This window comes from Colletotrichum paranaense (genome assembly GCF_030867605.1).
Source record: "Colletotrichum paranaense strain IMI 384185 chromosome Unknown Scaffold_3.1, whole genome shotgun sequence".
Lineage (NCBI taxonomy): Eukaryota > Fungi > Ascomycota > Sordariomycetes > Glomerellales > Glomerellaceae > Colletotrichum > Colletotrichum paranaense.
The window spans coordinates 1,880,171-1,899,651 of NW_026848961.1; the positions used below are offsets into that span (position 1 = coordinate 1,880,171).

The window sequence follows — 19,481 nt, forward strand, 5'->3', positions numbered from 1 at the left end:
GACTGTCACGATAGAAACTTTGCGCCCAAGTGCCAGAATGTATGTCATTTAATTATATGCTTCAGGTCGACGAGAGCAGCTTCTGGCTACCGGTTCGCACGCGACGACGTGCATGTCAATCGCTGTCGTCGTCGCTGCTCTCGTCCTCTTCGTCTTCCTCGTCTTCGTCATCATCCTCGTCTTCTTCATCCTCATCGTCTGTTTCTTCCTCCTCTTCCTCGTCGTCCTCATCATCCTCTTCCTCCTCCATGTGGAAGGCCGCCTGTTGCTCCTCTTTCTCTTCCTCGGCAAGCCAGTCATCGAGCGTCTTGACACCAACACCGCTTGCAGCACCGGCACCCACAACGGCACCGAGACCGTTGGTCCTCGTTGGCGCCGCCCTGACTGCGCTGTCGAGCATTTGACTTGCCGGCACGTTTTTATCCTCACCGTAGCTCGATGTTGCTTCTGTCTCTCGTAATCTCCTGTCGGGTTCTGAGCCCTCCGCAACCCATTCGGGAAGAGCATCGTAACCACGTAACCCGTGAATGCCACCTCCACCGGCCAACACAAGCGTTGACGAGCCGAGCATGAAGCCCTTGCGTGTCTCTGATGGGCTGGGAGCTTGGGGCGCGGGCTTCGGTGCCAACAACATTAACGTGGCTAGTTGGGGCACGGAAAGGAGGGCTCGGTACATCCGGGCTCGGTCGCGGAGGTCGTACGATGTGTCGTAGCGGACCAGTAATAGCGCATAATCCCAGAGTTTCGCCACGGGGTGGTCGTCCTGGACTGGTACGGGCGCATCGTCTTCGCCCTTGTTCTCGTTTTGTCGGTTTATGTGATGTAGGTAGACCTTGGCAGCGAGAAGAAGGATCTGTCCCTTGGCTACCTCTGCTTCACTCGCGAAATCCTTGAGAAGAATCCGCATCACATCTGCGGCAATATTGTCTTCGCCTTCAAGGCCCGAGAACTCCCCCACAAGCCAAATGATGGTTGCCCTTGCTTGAGGGTCTGTTGCCGAGTCTAGGTTCTTCGCCAAACGAACAACTGTGCCTACATGCCCCTGGGGATCTTGCTGGATCAGGTGCCGAATCACCGTCAGAGATTCCGCTGCCAAGGTTCCATCAAGACTCGTGATCTGTCCGAGTAGTAAACGAAGACACCTGGGAGCCGCAGATGAGTCCGTCTGGGCGCACCGTCCAATAGCGCGTACTGCTTCTCTTACCAGCGCTTTGTTCGTTGAGCCGGAAAAGTGCTCGAGTTCGTTCAGAATGAGGCTCTTGATGTGTGGCGGTGCGTGAGGGAAGATGAGTGTCAGAATTTCCAGTTTCAGCTCCCATACTTGCGCAGGGTCCGTAGCTCTGACAAGGAAGTGGCTGGCATATTTGACAAAGTCGGTTGGCCTCGTCAGGCACACCGAGACAATGTTGTAGAGGGCGACTTGCTGGATGTCTTGTGGCCCCCTGAGGAGCGCAACGAGTGGGCCAATCGCTGTCTTGACGTATTCCGGCGTGCCAATATCGACGTAACATCTCGTAACCGCGATGACCACAGCTGAATTGCGGCTCTGTAGCAACGGTTTGATACCGTTGAGGAGCAAGGCGAGATCTGGGTCCACGACGGCAACCTCTTGCTCCTCGCCTCCAGTCTGCGATGTTTCTCCATAAAAGTCGCCCAAGTTGGTAGCCTTTTCCTGACTTTTAACGCTGCGTGTCCGCCTGGGAAAGCATTTCCTTGCGTAATATGTCATCATTCTCAGCGTCGCCAGCTGACTCCACTCGTCCATGTCTACGACCTTTTTGACCAACGCCCGGTACTGGGGATGTATGAGATCGATTCGATCGGGACATATCTCGAGGAAGGCCGAAACTGCCGCACCGGCGACAAAGTACTGCTTGTCGCCAAGGAGCGCAGTTAGGTATTCGAGGAGTTGCGGCAACTGTGTGGGATCGAGGCGGTAGCATTTGGGGATGGAGAGGGCGGCAGCTCGGCGTACGTAGGGACTCATATCTGCCACACCCTTCTTGATTGCGAGAGATACGATCTGACTGATGACTGGGACTCGGATGCCAGACATTGTCTTGAGAGCAAGGGCGCGGACTTGGGGGTTCGTATCGGAGAGGGATTTCTGAATGGTATTGATGGAGAGCAGAGCCAGATCGGGTTCTTGTTCGGCATGATGAATGAGGTAGATATAGACAAGCTTCTTGATTTCGATGTTCGGCGAGGCGACATTCTTGACAACAGAGGAGAAGAAGGGTAACGTCTTTTGGCCGCGGTACATCATCTATGCAGAACGGGTCGATTAGCCAAGGCAGGGACGGGGAGGCTGGCTGGGAAGAGCGCGATGCCTACCGAGAGGACGCGGCGCAGGCCGTCGAGCACCTCGCGCTCATTTCGACTGTCCAGTAGCTTCTTAATCTGTGTACGGTCGAGAGGGCGGCCGGTGCTGCGGGAGCTGCGCGTGGCTGAGGCGGCATCGAGGGTGAGCTCTCGGGCTGGGACGAGGTAAACGTTAGCGAGGGGACATGACGACAGGAGCAAGAAACGTACCGCTCTCGAGCAGGCTGGATATCCGCGCAATGGACTCCATGGCGGGCGAAAGGCCTGTCGGGCTGAAGAAGTCGGGCGGATTTTGGTCTCCGAAGCCTTGGAGATATCGGGTCGTTGTGGCAGGGAGAGAAATGACGTCTCATCGGGTGCTCGAGAGGCTGACTGAGCTAGGTGGTCGGCGAGGGACAGAGGCCGGGACGGTTGAGGTACCTTTAGCTGCTGTATCCGCAGAGGGCGGGGGCTCGATAGGTAAGGTAGCCCCACCATGGCGGACGATTCCTGCCCCACACCGATCCGCTGCTCACTCACTTCCCTTTAAGGTTGGAAACTTGTCTTGGTCTCTGGTGAGTATCTGGTGATTGATTGACAAGTTGAATTGTATTCTCAGTGTAAGTCCGATCCTCGATAGGCTTGGAGGAAACACATCCAGGGTTTTTGAAACGTCCATTAGTATAGTAGCTTTTGGGTGTCTTCCTGGGGAGCGAGAAACAAGACCCTTTGGTTATTGAGTCCCTAGAGAGGCTTAATCCCAATCTCTTAGACTCTTTCCCTCAATCATAAGTTCGCAATTTCAAGAAGAGGTATCGATAGATGCGGGTAGAGGGACCCGAGGGAGTTTGAATGAGCTCTCATAGGAAGCAGAATTATCGAACTGCTCTCGATTGCAAAGTATCCTGGCCAGTAATTTCTAACGCCTATATTTAAGTACTCTATAAAGCCTACTAGTGAATTGCAGTAAAGATGAAGTTAGAGCAGAAGAAGAGTGATACATCTATACCTAATCTCCACAGCCACATTGCGTGTCGTAGGCCATTTGACCCAACTTCTCGTCAAACATGCCCAAGCCTGGTTCTGAACCTGACAGCAGAAATGTGACTCCAAGAGATAAACATGATGCTGTTCACTGCCAGGTTTGACTCTCAGATTGTAAACAGCTCATGAAAGACAATCTCAAATTGTTTACTATGATCCTTGAGATGAAGACGAAGCATGGCCTAGGTTCATGGGATGGGCCCGTCTGTAGCCCATGTGATGAGATGACCAAGAGCATTCAACGGAAGCGAGCATTACGAAACGTCAGAATTTTACAGTGTCAATAAGAGGGAATGAAAGCCCAATCACTTGATGAAAGAAACGGTGATATGGTGCTATCACTAATACGACCACTTGGAGCAGTAGTCATAGATCGAGTCTCTCACAGAAAGGCGGCTAAAGTGGGTCCCTCGACCCGGCGCACTCATTGGCTCTAATCGTACTCTTCCTTCATCCCACTCCTACCTCGTCAAGGACTGATCTAATGAGAGAAACCCCCCAAACCAAAACAACAATACTTTCGAGGTTCTAAGAGTATCACTTAGCAAGAAGAAACAGATTGTTCTCAGAATCTTTACCAATGAACCCGACAGTGCTCTCGCCTGCCTCACCAGCAGAGCTGCTTCATTACATCGTCACATTCCAGCCCTATCCAACGACACTCCTCATTTGCTATCAACGACAGGACTTCATCTCAGCTCTCGTCTCTGACAGCCGCAAAAATATCTCCCAACATAATCATGAGCAATCCGAAGACCTGCCTCCACTACCTCTCCTCTCGGCAACACTCCTCCAGACCGCAATTGCCCGTCACATCCGCATCCTCTTCATCCCCAGCGTAACACATCTACGTGCCTTCTTGTCCGCCTTTGGCACTTCAGACTCCTTGATACCACCTCCACCAAACCACACATCGTCAAATTCGAAGAGTCGCCCGCCTTTGCTCCTGGTATACGGGTTTCTCGATCTCCACCGCGATAGCAGCGAGTGGAGCGCGCAAGGCCTCAGTAGCTCGGCCGCGGTGCTCATCGAGGCAGCTCGCCGGGCCGACACCAAATTCAAACCCGTCATCGTTGAGCCTAGAGGCGCAGGAGGGCATGAAGACTTTACGTCACTGCTGCGGGATGATGCGCCGGTTTTGAGCGGGAGTTCAAGGAGGAGCGAGGGCGTCTGGATGGGGAGAACTGTCGAGGTGAGACGAGTATTGGGCCGCTGGTTTCGTTTCCAGACTGGCCGCTGGGATCTTTAGTACTCGGCTTGCACAGAACCTCGACCGAGGCAACGATATGGGTCGAAAGAGATCGAAAGCTTCATTGTATCGATACGTTGGGCACAACCATGTAACACCCAGGTCTTTGCCCCTCTCCAACATCTACAGAATCCAAACCTGCCTCAAACGCCAAACCCATGGTATCCTTATAACTCATTTCATCGTGGCAAAGTGACAGATAACCGACCCAAAACAATGATAATCTAGAGAGCCTGCTCCATCTCGGTAATGTATAGCTTGATGTGAGAATCCATCTTGAGGAACTCATCGTAAGCACTGTGAATCTCGTTTTCAATGTTCTCCTTAAGGTCCAACATCTATTTTTCTTTTGTTAGCATCCAGTCCCATATCAGAAGATCAAGGGTAAATGTACCTTTTTCTCAGTTTGCTCAATGCGAACACGGCGCCTCTCAATATCCTTGCCCTTGTCCGTCCTCTCCTCGGTGAGCTTACGGTGAACAGCACGAAGCTCCTCCATCTTCTCCTTGGCGTCCTGGGCCTTGGCAGAACTTTGCTCGCGGAGCTTCTCGGTACGCTCGTTCCACTTAAGCAATTGCCGCTGCAGCAATGCCTCCGTACGCTCGACTTCTCGCACGTTGTTACCGCGCTCCGATAGTGCATCGCGTTGCTTGACATTCTTCAGGTTCTCGTCCTCCTCCTTGGCCAGCTCGGTGCCAATTTCGTCCAACACCTTGATGCATGATGCTACGTCCGTAGAGACCACCGAGAAGGAATCGGCCGATGTCTGGAGTGCGCGCGAGCGGCGATCGAGGGCCTCGATGTGCGACTTTTCGCTGTTAAGCGCGTTGCTTAGCTCTGTCAGGGTCGCCTGCAGCGCCGAAGGACTCTGCATGACGTAGGGCCGAAGCTTTGCGCTCTCTTGTTTAGCGGTAAGCTTTTGTGCTGTCCTCTCCTCCAGTGCTGTCGTGAGCTCAGTCTTCTTGACCTTTGCGTCTTCAAGACGAGCGGCCACGCGCTCCTGGTTACGCCGCAGCTCCAGCAGCCGCTGCTTGAGTTCCTCGTTGCGGGTCGTCTTCTCGCGCACCTGTGCCTCCATTGCCTTGCGGTTGCGCTTCATGTCGACAAGACGCGACTCCATGTCCTGATTCTCCGAGTACAGGCTCTCTATGCGGGATTTCGTCGTTTCGGCCTTGTTGAAGTGCTCGTCAATGACGCTTGTCTGAGATTCGCGGAAGCGCACAAAGTTGATCAGGTAACTAAAGATTTTGACAAGACGGTCGTGCGTGGGCTTGTAGAGGTCGTTGAAGCTGAAGTCCTGGATGCCGCACTCTGCTAGAAGACCTCGCAGAGAAACGTAGAAGCCCATCAAGTTGCGGGTGTCGGGGGGCACGATGTCGGAGTATTCGCCGCAGATGTCCTCAGCAGCAGCACGCATGGCGGGCTCGACGGTCTCGCGGGTCGCATTGAGGAGCAATTCGGCAAACCATTCGAAAATCATCTGCACCTGCAATGGGTTCGGCTTCTGGAGGTCGGCAACGTTGAAGGGGATTCCGATGTCTGTTATGCAGCCGACAATCTCCTTGTCCGGCAGGCGCATGAACGCGTCGGCTTCATCTTCTTTCTTGCGGGTATTGCGCGACTGTGTCTGTGTCGCGGGAATGATGCTCATCCGCGGATTGTACGACATATTGGTGATTCGTTTGGGCTCCTTGGAGCGGTGAGATACACTGGCTGGTCGAGCTTGGATGCGATGTGACAAGACAAAGGTCAATTCGATTCCGTAGGTGTGTCTGTAGATATTGGGCGTGGTGTTGTCGCGGTTAGGTTGGCATCAAAAGATTGCCGTAAACAGCTTATCGGGCTTGTTGCTCCGACAACCCGCTTCTTATCGATAAAGACCTTCGGGGCTACCTTAAGGTAACTAGAGTACCTCACCTTACGTAACGAAGAGTCACATGACTAAGAGCCACGTGCTTTCGGTCGTCTGACTTATTGCCGGTGTACCTAGCCTGTGCTCCTCTGCGGCGCTCATATCTGCCACCGACTTCATCCCCGTGCAATGTGTACCCCTTTACTTATCGCATCGATGCGTATTGGTGCTGTATATCCTTACAGTGCATACCTGTAGGCATCTTAAAAGGTACGAGAGATCTAGTGCTTGCAGGCAGGTGCAAAGGGAGGTTTTCTTTCGCCTGTGTACTCCGTATCTACAGGGCACCTTAGATTCGGCGTGGCAGGTGCTTTCCGTTAGCGCGGCTTGGGTTCATGCCCTCCTAGGTGACATCCAGAAACCCAACGCGACCTTCCAGAGTTTGGTCACTTCTCTGCCGACTCGCCAACGTCACAGAACAATTTCAGCACTTCTCACTTCGCGGAGCTCCAGGAAACCTTGTCCCAAAGCTTCGCATGCCGCATTGCTCGGCACTGACTCGAGAGAAACACTGGTACCTTATGCCTAATAGCAACTTCGAAGCAACTTCATCAATCCGGGACTTGGCCGCACACCAGTATCATCCTCTGCCTCAAACTCGATCAAGACACCGGGTCATACAGTCATATTCGAAAGAAATACTATCAGGAATCCACTGCGGTGGTGAATCTCTCATGCCATGGCCTACACGGCGCCTACAAAGCACTACTGCTGGGCCATTACGTACCAAAATGAGAGATTCGGAGAGAGTACCAAATCGGATTCTGGATATGGACCAAGCGGTTCAAGAGGCGAGCCTAGAACCGTCCTCATCCCCTGCGCTTCGAAGCAGATGACCTCGCCTGCGTTCTCAGAGACAGAGAGGCCAATCGAACCTGGCCAGAAAGCTGCCAATCCCTAACCAAAAGGTGCAGAGATGAGCAGATGAACACACCCTCACACTTCGCGCCAGCCGAGATCTGCGCTGAACCCCAGCCAGTTTCCGCCGTTCTCCCACATGGCGTCCAGGTAGTTCTGGGTCGATAACTTTGGCCAGACAAACTACGGACACTGACCTTCATTTCCGCCTCGCCAAATGGATTCTATCCGTAATACTCTATGGACAAAAAGGGAGCCGTCTCATTTCGCAATGAGCCCTGTTGCCGTCTACCCATCGATATCGTTTCTGAAACGCCCCTCGCCGTGGGCTGTCATTGGCTAGAAACAACAGACTCCCATTGACAGAGGCTCCGAGCGTGAAACAGTTTGGATTTACTTTTCGGGAAGTCCCAGTCTAGCGTCACCGCCAGGCGCCAGGGGGGGGATGTCATCAGATGAAAAGGGATTTATTTTCACCAACCATTATTGGTGCAAATCTTCCCTGACTGGCCAGCTATGTGAGCACTCCATTTTTCATTGCCAGATAGGAAGATGCTGCCAATCCCCTCTCTAATGTAGGCATTTAAGAGCTGTGAGTAGTGCCTAATGCTCAAGACCAAGCCTACCTGCATGAGCTGCAACCAGTTAATGATCAAATGAGCGAGCGACCATACTGGCTGAACAATGGTGGTTCATTCGTCAAGGTCGACGAGGGAGAACTAGTCTACACACCAACCCCGCCCTCGAAGCCTCGACTGGTGACATTGAAAGGATATTACGCCCTCCACGAGTCCATCGAGGCATCCAAGGGCGAGGATAAGGGACCATCGGCGCACGCTAGCTGATCCTATGTGCGCATGAAGGTGCTCAGCATCAAGCCAGTATTACCGACGTGTTATCCTGCTCGGCTGATAAGAGCATGGCAGAAGCGGAAGTCGAGCAATGACTCCTGTCAAAACCGGAAGACGGATTATCGAGACCCATCAATGACCACGCTGCTGGCTTTACATTGCTGTGCCTGCAGCACTTGCATTATCCAGGGGGAAGCTTGCACTACGTGTCGAGTCTGACAGGTGCGAAAGAAACGATGTAGCCGACACCTGCAGCACGCCAGACTACTAAGAAGAAATGAGGCCTTATTAACCTATGTTTGGCATCTTTCACGCAACTGCCTGAAGGGCACTCAACCACTGCTTCGAAGTATCAGGCTATCTGCACAGCATGATGCGCCCCTGAGAACTATGGATGATGAAGCGAGCTCAAGAAGCATACGGATACAGCACCGACGGATACATGGAAATTGGAAATCAAGCCCGGGTGGAAGCTGACGGATGACGAACTCCTCCGCAGCTACCTAATTACCCTACGCCGCTACGGCAGGCTGGCAGGTCGATAAGACCAGAACCCCGGCGCAATGACGTTGAGATGGGACGCCAATCTTAAAAGGATCGCCCCCAAGGCGGCTAGCAGTCGTCACCCCGGTCTGCCGCTGGCTCAAGTCCTCAAGCAGGCACGCAGGTAAAGCCCTTGAAGCCACACGTACCGATGATGAAGCAGTTGCAAGTTGCGACACTTGGACTTATGCCGCACAATCTGCAGCCCGCGCGCCATTGCGACGTCCTGACTCTTGGATTCAGCAGGGCCGACGCCATATCCTGGATGGAATGTCTACATGAAGAGCCAGCAGCGGCTCCCATGACATAATGACCGAAACTTTCGATATACAGGGCATATCGCAGCATCGCAAGTTAGGGATAGGTGCCCGCCGCCCGGAGACTGCCAAGGTGCTCATTATACAGGAACACGCACTTTCTTTGATATTTCGGGGCATCAATACTCTCTCACAGCAACTGCACTAGTCATGCTCGGGCAGAAATCGGCAGCGCGAACGACATGCTACAGTATGGCGGAGTGCAGGAGTTCACATGTTTGCAGTCGTGGCAGGCTACGGTTCCATGCGATGCATTGACAGCAGCAAATGTCCACAACACCGTAAAGCCAGTAAGCAGATGGATATGGCTCACGATCTCGTTAGACGGGGGCTGGAAAGAGACCCTACAAGCTGCGAGTGTTGGTTCCAACTCCTTCCAGGCTACGTCGTGGGCGGCGAGTGCCGGGCCCTGAGGCAGTGGGCAGGCCGCAGCAAATACGGGTTGCAGCGTCTTTTGGCCAGCTTCTCCAGGGCTGCTGAGGACGAATACGAGCAGGAATTGAGGGTTTTCCAATCGAGGTACCTGCAGGTTCCCATCGAGCCAAGTCTTTCTCTCGTACAAAAGAGGGCCAGACTTCATGTAACTGCCCTCAAGCGGCGTTGTGCTCGATACGGCACCCGATGGCCTTGGCTACTCCATCACAGAAGTATTGGCGTCCCGCTCCGCAGGTAACGGTACTTTAGAGGAGAAGGACGATCCCTGCTTCAAGGGCAAATGGCCCCTGTTGCCTCGCAAACAGGCACGTTCAAGTTTTCCAACAAGTACGATCCCTACAGGCCACGCATACTGTGGGATGAGAGTCAAGGACCGGCCGGCAGGGCAGAACGTTGCGCAACCGTCGAACCGAACGGCAAGCCGCAACGTCCAGTCTCCTCAGTCTCTCGCCTGGGATCGAAGCTCTCGCGGGTGGCCAAAAGACACCGCAGCCGCCCCCGTAGCAACGCGGCTGAAAGAGGTGATAGGGCGGGCGCTATTCTGGGAGCTGGAGCGGTCAGATGATGTGTCTAGAAGTTCCCCTCAAGTTCTCAACGGCTAAGGCCACTTTGGTCTTGGCTCATCATCTTTGTTCGCTTTGTCTACCAGGACCTCGAAGACGTGAAAGAATAAGCTTGTGCGCAAGGAGAAGGAATTGACAGTCGGCCGGGCTGCTAGTAGGAGTCTAGCTTTCTCATTGCTCTAAGGCCCTTCCCAGTCGATCATCCGCCCGCAAAATGACGGCGGGACGGCCGGTAGTCATTGGCGTCAAACATATGTCAGTGTCACCGTCAACTCGCCCTAGTGGCTGGAGCAACCTTCAGGCCAACGCCCCGCGCACGCCTCGCCCTGTGCAGCTGTCTGTGAGCTGAAGTGATAGCTCAGTGGACAGAAGCAAAGGGCAAGATGACGGTCATATAATAGGATATGCTAGAAAGAGGCTAACGCCAAAGAATATTTCTCAGAATCAACGCAGCGGGCTGAGCAATATCTGGGGAAGGATGATGGCGCGAATCCTGGAAAAAAAAAAACGCCCTCCGACAGCGAAAGGTGGGCGCGATGGCGCATAGCAACAGTGTTCGTGTAACTTTGCAAGTATGGATGCACAAACGGCACCAATAGCCACATCATCTGATGAAGAGCACCGCAACGGTTTAACAGGTTGCGGGGCGCTACTGTGCTGTGGCCGATGCGGCAAAGAGTTGTGGCCAGAGGGGACGATGAACTCTGTTTGCCCCCCTTCGGTTTCCCTCTCGGAATCCCACTGAGGGATGAGGGTCCGGAAACAAGGGCTTCTCCAGATTTATGTAATCCTCTCTTAGTACACTGGTGGGCTGCCCTTGTCATTGAGCCGGCGGATTTGAATATTCTTGGTTATTCTAGACTCCCAATATGTGGCACAGCAAGGAACACCACCATGGGAACACCACCATGGGAACACTGCAAGGGCATGTCCATTGACGGCGATTCTTAATTGAGGCTGAGATAGATCCAGTCCGTCTCGAATTCCAACTCCCGGATCTATCTATCCCTTTCGAGTGGATGACTCAGGGCCTGGGCGAATCCCCTTTCAGCCCTCGTCTTTTTCATAACGTCTTGACGGCTTGGGAAGAGCGATGGGTAGGCACAAAGTGGGTGGATGGACACACGCAAAGTCAAATAGTTCAACCGAGTAACGGTCCTGAGAAATTAGCACAGCCCTACTGCGTCCACTGCAGTGCAAACAGGCTTCTCAGACCTGAACCCTACGTACTTGTGGAAGACGCTGCCATCTATCACTCGCCTCCCGGAGCTCTAGTCGGCAGCATTCCAATGGAGCCGACTTGCAGCCGCCAGCAACACACCTGCTGTCTGACTTATTGCAGAAGTAAACGAAACCTAGGTATTCGTACAGAGCATTGGTACATGTCGCTGCAAGATCTGAGCAACCGCGGAATACGGGACTCGGACGGGTCTTCGGCGCGGATACGAAGCGATAGCGAAGAGGTGCAGCGGGTATCTTGACTGAACCCCTCCCACATCCCTTCTTTTTACCTTTTTCCTTCTCTTTTTAAACTTGCACATACGGGCTTCTCGCGGTACATCGCGCAGGGCACGGCGGCAGCCAGGGGGACGGGCCCATGAGCCCACCGTTGGAGGTAGAACGAGCAGAAACTTTAACACATATAGATACTGTACTACTGCATCGAGAGGCATGCTGGAACCGTTACGGCTATGATCTATCGATAACTAAAGATGGCCAGCCACTCAACACTACGGACCAGCACGATTCCAGTCATCTTCTGGCTGTCAAGCCACCGAAAACCACAGAATAAGACAACGGCATATGAGACAAGCCCGGGGGAAGACCAGAAAGGCCTCCAGACGGTGAGACATTGGAACTCCAGGGGCTGGATGTCAGACCTGCGAGTCGTCCATAGAGATCCCAGTACTTCGTAGTCAGAAACATGCAAAGCCGGACCCGTGGCCCGCTCGCAGTCAGTCAGGCCAGGAACCAGCGCCACGGCAGACTCGCACTGCATCGCATCGCATCGCATCGCATCACTGTCTGGATTCGTTGAGGGCTCCTTTCTTGAATCTTGCGTCCTGCCCTGGCTGGACCTCTCTACGAGTACACGCTCTCTCACAGACCTCTCAGTCCTTCTTGACCTTCTCAGGCCAGCCAGACCGGGACAAGACCAGGGCAAGCAGCAAACCAGGGCAGCACTTGGAGCCGAGCAGCAGGTGGTGTGCTAGAAAGCTGGTTGGGTCCACTCCGTTGATACCGAAGCAGAAAAAACTCGCGACGATCAGGCCCAGTCCTGGCAGTCCCTGATCCCATCGACGACATTGACATTCCCCCTGCCGGCAGGAGACTTCGCTGGCGTCTGGTGGCCATCTATCCCTCGTTCACACAGACACACAGGCACAGCACTGGTTCCCGGAAAACCACGCGAAGCACACGTCAACGTTCTCCTGTGGTTCCTCTCCTCCAGTCTGTATCTTCGCACCAGACTGTCATTGGTTATGAGGACTGCGAGATCCATCTCTGTACAGATCCAGTCCCATCAGTCTCGACAACTCGAACTCAACTCGACCTCAAAGAACGGAAGAGACACATGGCACGTTGTCCCTGGGACCCGTACTGCGTATTCATCAACCAATTGACCAGTTGCTAGTCCATTAAAAAGCTAGGGGAAGCAGGAAGAAACACAAAACGCAACGCACCCTCCAACCCTTGGGCACACACCACACTTTGTCCAGAGAGTCCTGGTCAACCCACACCCCTTCCACCCTCCCTCTTCCCACCCCTTCACCCTTGAGTCCTTGACCGACCCTTGACTTTTTCTTCCAGCCCAAACCAACCAGCCCTGGCCGTCCCATCCCTCCTGGTCTGATCTGGTGGTCCCCCAAAGGTCCCGGCTTATGCTCCCTTACCCTGCCACTCGATGGCCTAGTTCGGAAAGGTACCGCAAGGTACCGCTCCAGCAACGGCGCCGGCAGAAAGCTACTAGCAACGGCGCCAGCCAGCCAGCCAGCCAGCCAGCCCAGCCAAGCAACAAGTTCTCCCCCAGTCCTTGCCAGGGTCCCCATCAGCAGCAGCAGCAGCAGCAGCAGCAGCAGCAGCAGAAGAAGAAGAGGTAGAAGCAGAGGCAGGGTCAGCAGCAACAGCAGCAGCAACCACCAGGTCAGGTCGACCCAGGGCAGAGTCCAAGGAAGAGAGAAGGTGAGTCTTGCTCAGGCGTGCCCCGTCTCGTGTCTGGTCTCTTTCGCGAGAAGCCTGCTGGATCTGTGAGGGTTCCCGCATTCGTCATTCCATCATATCTAGCCCAGCTATTGCCACTTTACGAATACATTGATTGCATATGACTATTTGTCCCTCTTTTTAATCCTCGAACTAAAAAAGGAGAGGTACTGATACCGACCTTGCTTTTGCTATCCATATTGCTCCGTCACTCCCGTACCTACGGACACCACACTCTTAGTCTCTTGTCTCTCCTCCCTCCACTCGCTTTAAACAAGCCCGGCCAATACCCTCTCCTCCAAAGACCCAATCCCATATTTGCTGCACAATCCCGGATCCTTCTTTAAGCAGACAAGCTTCCGCATTTCCTTTGGCTCGGGACAACCCCAGCACACCTCTCGTTTTACTCGTCCATTGCGAAACTGGTGGCGATTCTGGTCAGCAGGAAGCATTGAGATCTAAACGAGACCGCCCGTTCACCCTCACTGATCACACACTACGGAGTACGGATACTTTACGGACACACATATGCTACTATTCATCGATATTGAATAATACGCCAACGATCATGCAACCATTCAGACATTGGTCCTTTGACAAACACCCCAGTATTCTTCGATAACTCATCATCACACACGTACTCTGCCCACTGACCACGACGCTTTTCTCGCGTTGGCTGATGGGAAAATGGCACTTTGGCCCTTCCGCCGGAGGAGCGGTCGCAAACGCTCGCGAAGCGGCGCAAACTTCTCAGATGTCGAGGCACCACCAACATCATCCTCACAAGCACGACGTCTCACGGCGGTCGAAGCCACTGCGCCGAGGGCGGCCATGCCGAAGAAGCAGCGCCTCGAGAAGCAGCAACCGGCGCCCAGAAGGGAACGCACCTACAGCTTCTCCCCCGGTCGCAATGACTCCATCCGTGTCGCGGGGCAAAAAGGCTCGGTTCCACTAGGACCTGGCCGGTCGACAGGGCTCTTCCCAGCCGACCGAAATGACGGAGAAGAAAAAGGGGATCCCGCGTGGCAGCGGGCGCCAACCCTACATAATGCACGCCACGGCCAACCGTCGAGGTCCTCTCGACGCAAGACCAGCAAGAGGAGGAGAGAAGAGACGGATCGTGAGGCGGAAATCAAGGCCATGGCAAACTTCGCCCCGGTACGACCGGCGGCCGATCCTTGGACGTCAGGGCGGCCCATTAGGAAGCAGAGCAAGAGACTCAAGACCGGCCTCGGCTTCCGTAGGAGCTTCGAAAACCCGCAGTCGGACGTTTCATTACCGATATCGATTCACTCCAGCATGTCATCCGACACGGAGCTACACTCGTTCCGAGTCTCTGCCCTCGAGGCACTATCGCCCCGACCAACATTACGATACGCAGTATACCCACGATGGGGTCCCGGACATGGTTCGGCGCCATCGCGCACACAGCAGCAAAAGAGGAAAGTTTCAGAGAGGGTGCCCGAGTCAGTTGTGAGGGCACACAAGAGGGTCGATAGCTTTGCGGATGATTTGGACGCCGCCGACCTGAGAGAACTGATGGAGAGGGATAACAGGAGGCGAGAGAGGAAACGCCAAAGAGACCAGGAACGGATAGAAAGGAGACTGGCACGGAGATCAGAGAAGCAGCGCGAGGCCGTGGCAGAAGCCCGTCACAGCGGGTCACCGCCGCCGGTCAACTTGGAACGTGGTGTTCTCGGCCGCGAACTCGGATTGGGGATCGACGCAGCGTCTGCAGTGGTTACCTCTTCCAGGAGACGGTCATGGAGTTCATCACGGCAATCGAGAAAGATTTCAACGACCAAGGACTCTGAGCCGGAGCAGGAGCAGACGCAGGAGCATGAACAGGAGCAGGAACCGCAACCCGAGACGATGGACATCGAGCCGGAACCAGCGGCCATCCAACACTTTCACCGGACGACCAGCATCCCGCCAGAGGCACCGCCCTCGCCGACGCTGCCTGCGCAGCCCGCCCCAGAGCGCAAGACGAGCACGAAACTTACGCCCAAGGCCAGCATGAGATTGAAGAGGAGCTTCCTGCGGAGGATTTCAAGATCAAGATCGCCCAATGCCACAGAGTCTGACCAGCACGCAATCTCGCAATACTCGTCAAGACAGGATGAGGGCGAGATCTCCCGCAAGGATACTCGCGCTCGCATCTCTTTCTCGGCGCTTTTCCGCCTGGGCAAGAGAAACAGGAGAAATTCGGGACCGTCTTCCTTCTCGAATACGTCGCGCGAGACAATGCAGGCATCAGCCGCCGCCGCGCAGATCTACTCGCAGTCGGCAACGCATGTGCCCCAGCAACAGGAAGAGGCGGCCGCGGCGCCGGTACAAGTGCCGATGCCAGCGATCCCCCCACCTGTCAACTACATTCCTCGCAAGGTCAGCAACGGCGTTCCTAAGCGGACCAGGTCGCGCTTCAGGGAGGATTTGCCCGAACTGCCCCTCAGCCCACCCGACTCGCGTGTAGGGTCCCCGGAAGTGGAAATGCCTCTGCCCGTTGTCTCAGAGTCCAAGTCGGGAGAGATTTCGCAGCAGGATACGCCTGCCGTGAGACATGACACACCGACATCAGACCTGCGACGCGTCGATGAGAAGATGGAGAAGCTGGAGAAGATGAGGCAGACGCCCACGTCGCTGCGACACAGCATCCAGCCATCCCCCGAGCCTGTTTCCCTTGCGTCTATCGACTCTGAAGGATCATGGCTCTCCGGCCGCGTTGGCGCCCGCCGCTCGTCGGGCATGCGCGGCAGCATGCAACGCCTCCCGCCTCAGAACGTTAGCCACTCTGCATCGCCCAACGATACGGAGGAAGAACTCGCCGACGATGAGTACCTCTCCAACCTCGCCACGCCGTCCCGCGAAATGCTTGCCGACGAAGAACGTACCCCGCGCAAGTCGACCGGCGACGCGTTCCCCAGCAGTGATGAGGACGAGGTGATGGAAGATGCGGATATGAAGTGGGGGTCGGTCGACAGGCAGCGCGCCACCGTCGTGCAACATCAGAGGGTCAAGAGCCGCGAAGGCATGCTGAAGTCATATGGAGAAGACGGCATGTCGTCGCCCGAGGGCTCCGAAGAAGGCGAGACGCCCCAGCTTCAACGCGCCACGAGCGTGAGCCTCAGCAGGGGCAACGCCAGGCATGTGAGCGCCGGGAGCACCAAGATGCTCGAGGTTTCGCCCCGCTCAAGCGTTGACCACAGGAGGAGCACTGACGCAGTATTTTGATGAGATTGTATTTCGGGGGATTACTGAAGATGTTTTGCTAATGAACAGGGGAAGATGAATCGCCAGCCAAGCCTATGAGACGTACAATCACTCAACATTTCCTTATCATCTTTCTACGTCGAAATATATATCGACACCCGACGCTCGCTATCAATTTCTTTACAACTCGATCTATCCACCGACCATATTCACTCATTACATACTATTTCCTTGCCACTGACGACAAAAACCACAAAAACACTTGGAAAACGACAAAAATCCGGATATGCTCTCAAACTTGGCTGGCTTCATCGACTCCTTTCTACATCTTCGCCCTCGCTCTCAAAAATCTATGCGACTCTTCTCCTCGCCGCCTATAACGACACCCAACACCGACCGACGCGGAACTTGCCTCGAGAGTCGTAGGCTCCTCTTCGATTCATCTGATGTACGATACGACCTTAACGACCCGCACCTTTCTTCTTTCCGCCGACGACGATGACGACGCGTTCTCTACGTACGCGTTTTTGTGCGGTGGCACTTGTTTCTTCGTTTCATGTTCTCGGGAATACAACGTTTGATACCACATCTCCTTCCACCTTTCCACTTTCCCCCACAATCCTTTTCCGAAGGAGAATGTGGGAGGAGGAGTAGGAGGGGGAAGCGAGATGATTTGAGATTTTTTTGTTTCTTCAATGTGACCCTGTGGAAGGGTCACAGTTGCGCGCCAAACAACCAACCCCTTAGACCGGCAGTGACAGCACGTCTGCGCACTCCTTTGATGAATGCTCTGCGATTCTCTCCGAGGAGACGGGAAAACAACCTAGATTCGGGGATGAGGAAAACAGCACGAAAGGAGGGGAATTCAGAGGAGGATCGGGAAAAATCGGAAAAGAGCGAGCATTCGCGGCGATGCGCTGCCATTTTGGCTCAAAGGGGAGGAAATCATGTATGTAGTAAAGGCATAACAGCAGGAGGGTTTTCCTGGATGAGATACCCGAGTAACTCGTGTTCTGGAGTAGTGGTACACTGTAGGTGTATCAGGTGAATGAGAAACCTTGAAACGAACGTATTTGCTCTGAACACTCTAATTTGACTTGGTGTCCTTTTGCAATTCCTTTTCCGTCATGTATCTGGTCCCTCTTATGTATAGAGAGCCGGGGTATCTCTACAAAAGCCACGCATTGTTTTTGTCTACTATTTCCCAACCTCATTTGAACAAGTACCTCCTTCAAGCTATACTTCTCTATTCCAAGTTTCTCTTTCCTAAGTTTCTCTTTCCTAAGTTTCTCTTTCCTGACTTTCTCTTTCCTGACTTTCTCTTTCCTGACTTTCTCTTTCCTTCCATTATGACTATCATCGTCTATACGTTTATTAGAGAATACTCTTTGGAAAAGGCCTGGGAGACGGACTGGGCGAGAGCGATAACCTAGCCCCAATCGACGGCGACCAATTTCCTCCTCCCCCATCCGAGCCAGATCCTGACGCTGAGCCTGGTCTTGGAGTAGGAGGCCTATCCGCGAATTGCATCTCGGCGAACTGATCGTCTTCGAGGATGTAAATATTGGCAAGCTCGGCCTGCGGAAACTCGCCAGTCGACGCAAAACAAAACTTATCGCACATGATACGGCGAAAGTACGAAGTCTTGTGTCCTGCGCGACTCGCCGCTACGAGCACCGGCTCCAAATACAATCCAACCCGGGTACGCGGCGAGGTTTCGTTTGACCGGCCGCTCGCACCGATAGGCACCACAAACACGGTCTGTGGAGCCGGACTGCCACGGGGCCCGCCGCCGGTAGCAGGCGTCAAACGCACAAGGTTGGCAGTGATGCAGAGGCCCATGTTGGTCATGCTGAACTCCCGAAACGGAGACGGCGGGAGCAACGCGCGCTGGTGGACGTCGTGTGAGTGGGCAAAATCGGCGGGCGAGTCGGCGAGCAAGCCCGACGTCACAGTTCTGGATCGGCGTTCGCCCGTGTACGGGTCCACAAGCTGCTGCTGCGGATCCGCCCTCCACGCGAAGATAGTTTCGTCGGGAGATGCCCGTATGATCTCGTGTTGGAGACGTTGGAACGCGTGCTTGAGCCCTTCGCCGTACAACACGGGGATATTGACGCCGAAGAGGCCCATGAGGCAGTAGGCCAGGTCTTCTGCGCGGGTGGTCTGGCGATTTGCTGCCCAGGACATGCGTTCTGCGACGGAATAGTCGCGCGGGTGGCGAGTTTTGGCGAGGACAGATTCAAAGATTCCTGTGATGGAGGAGAGGGCCTGGATGAAGGGGCGTTCATCGGTATGGACGCCTTTGGTTCCGAGACGGGACCAGTCCGAGGTGTAGAAGATTGTCCGCCGGGGCGCGATGAGCTCCTGGAGTGTCCAACCGCGGGTGAACCACTTGGAAGAAGCGAGTGATGAGAGCCGGTCCATGGAAGGGGACGAGGATAGGGGCGGTACGTCGGCGAGGTAGACAAAGCAGACACGGGCGAGGAGGTAGTAGGTGTACATGGAGTTGATGGCTTCGGACAGCTCTGCGGAGGAGGTTTTGTCTATGCAGCAGGAGTCGATCCAGGCCCATCCAATGTTGTGACGCAGTGCTTGAGTGCAGCATCCCTGAATCTTGATGAAGCCGGCTTTCTTGGATGCCAGGGGCAGGTTTTGGATGTCTTGGAAGGTCACCTCATCGGATCCCCAAGTATGGGAGAGGATGGCGTAGGGGGGCACAGTACTGCCGATGATGAACATGCGCGGTTCGTAGGTGGTTGTATCGAGAAGCCACATATTGATGGTGATGTCTGTGGTGCCTTCCTCGTCCCTTCGATCTTGGTACCGAAGCCTTGTTATTCTGTATGGAGTAATCAGACCAGGCAAGGCAACCAAAGGTAAGTGCTGTAGAGGCGGCGGGAGAGATGTGTTACAGCCCAACAGCCTTGTACGACTTGGGCACAGTCTAGGGTGCTACCATGATGAGTTCGACCGACGCCTTGTTGAGTGACTTAGTGA

The 19,481-nt window shown here is 54.4% G+C and overlaps 9 protein-coding genes across 9 annotated transcripts; 4 read left to right on the plus strand and 5 right to left on the minus strand.

The window, feature by feature from the left end:
- Positions 1-115: 115 nt before the first annotated feature.
- CPAR01_04182 (uncharacterized protein) lies at positions 116-2,572 on the minus strand (the record flags this gene model as incomplete). The annotated part of the gene is made up of 3 exons (XM_060488463.1): positions 116-2,266; positions 2,335-2,477; positions 2,533-2,572. The coding sequence occupies 3 exons, from the start codon at positions 2,570-2,572 to the stop codon at positions 116-118; spliced, it is 2,334 nt and encodes a 777-aa protein (XP_060352669.1).
- Positions 2,573-3,925: 1,353 nt separating this feature from the next.
- On the plus strand, positions 3,926-4,594 carry CPAR01_04183 (uncharacterized protein; the record flags this gene model as incomplete). The annotated part of the gene is made up of 1 exon (XM_060488464.1): positions 3,926-4,594. One exon carries the CDS (start codon positions 3,926-3,928, stop codon positions 4,592-4,594), a length of 669 nt encoding a protein of 222 aa, XP_060352670.1.
- A 224-nt stretch (positions 4,595-4,818) lies between these two features.
- Positions 4,819-6,263, minus strand: CPAR01_04184 (Nuf2 family protein; the record flags this gene model as incomplete). Its single annotated transcript, XM_060488465.1, has 2 exons — positions 4,819-4,932; positions 4,989-6,263. 2 exons carry the CDS (start codon positions 6,261-6,263, stop codon positions 4,819-4,821), a joined length of 1,389 nt encoding a protein of 462 aa, XP_060352671.1.
- Positions 6,264-8,778: 2,515 nt separating this feature from the next.
- On the plus strand, positions 8,779-10,112 carry CPAR01_04185 (uncharacterized protein; the record flags this gene model as incomplete). The annotated part of the gene is made up of 3 exons (XM_060488466.1): positions 8,779-8,882; positions 9,238-9,594; positions 9,671-10,112. 3 exons carry the CDS (start codon positions 8,779-8,781, stop codon positions 10,110-10,112), a joined length of 903 nt encoding a protein of 300 aa, XP_060352672.1.
- A 175-nt stretch (positions 10,113-10,287) lies between these two features.
- Positions 10,288-10,620, plus strand: CPAR01_04186 (uncharacterized protein; the record flags this gene model as incomplete). The annotated part of the gene is made up of 2 exons (XM_060488467.1): positions 10,288-10,413; positions 10,516-10,620. 2 exons carry the CDS (start codon positions 10,288-10,290, stop codon positions 10,618-10,620), a joined length of 231 nt encoding a protein of 76 aa, XP_060352673.1.
- A 1,719-nt stretch (positions 10,621-12,339) lies between these two features.
- On the minus strand, positions 12,340-12,576 carry CPAR01_04187 (uncharacterized protein; the record flags this gene model as incomplete). Its single annotated transcript, XM_060488468.1, has 1 exon — positions 12,340-12,576. The coding sequence occupies one exon, from the start codon at positions 12,574-12,576 to the stop codon at positions 12,340-12,342; it is 237 nt and encodes a 78-aa protein (XP_060352674.1).
- Positions 12,577-13,040: 464 nt separating this feature from the next.
- CPAR01_04188 (uncharacterized protein) lies at positions 13,041-13,337 on the minus strand (the record flags this gene model as incomplete). The annotated part of the gene is made up of 1 exon (XM_060488469.1): positions 13,041-13,337. The coding sequence occupies one exon, from the start codon at positions 13,335-13,337 to the stop codon at positions 13,041-13,043; it is 297 nt and encodes a 98-aa protein (XP_060352675.1).
- A 624-nt stretch (positions 13,338-13,961) lies between these two features.
- Positions 13,962-16,505, plus strand: CPAR01_04189 (uncharacterized protein; the record flags this gene model as incomplete). Its single annotated transcript, XM_060488470.1, has 1 exon — positions 13,962-16,505. One exon carries the CDS (start codon positions 13,962-13,964, stop codon positions 16,503-16,505), a length of 2,544 nt encoding a protein of 847 aa, XP_060352676.1.
- Positions 16,506-17,858: 1,353 nt separating this feature from the next.
- Positions 17,859-19,259, minus strand: CPAR01_04190 (heterokaryon incompatibility protein; the record flags this gene model as incomplete). The annotated part of the gene is made up of 1 exon (XM_060488471.1): positions 17,859-19,259. One exon carries the CDS (start codon positions 19,257-19,259, stop codon positions 17,859-17,861), a length of 1,401 nt encoding a protein of 466 aa, XP_060352677.1.
- Between the last annotated feature and the right edge of the window lie 222 nt (positions 19,260-19,481).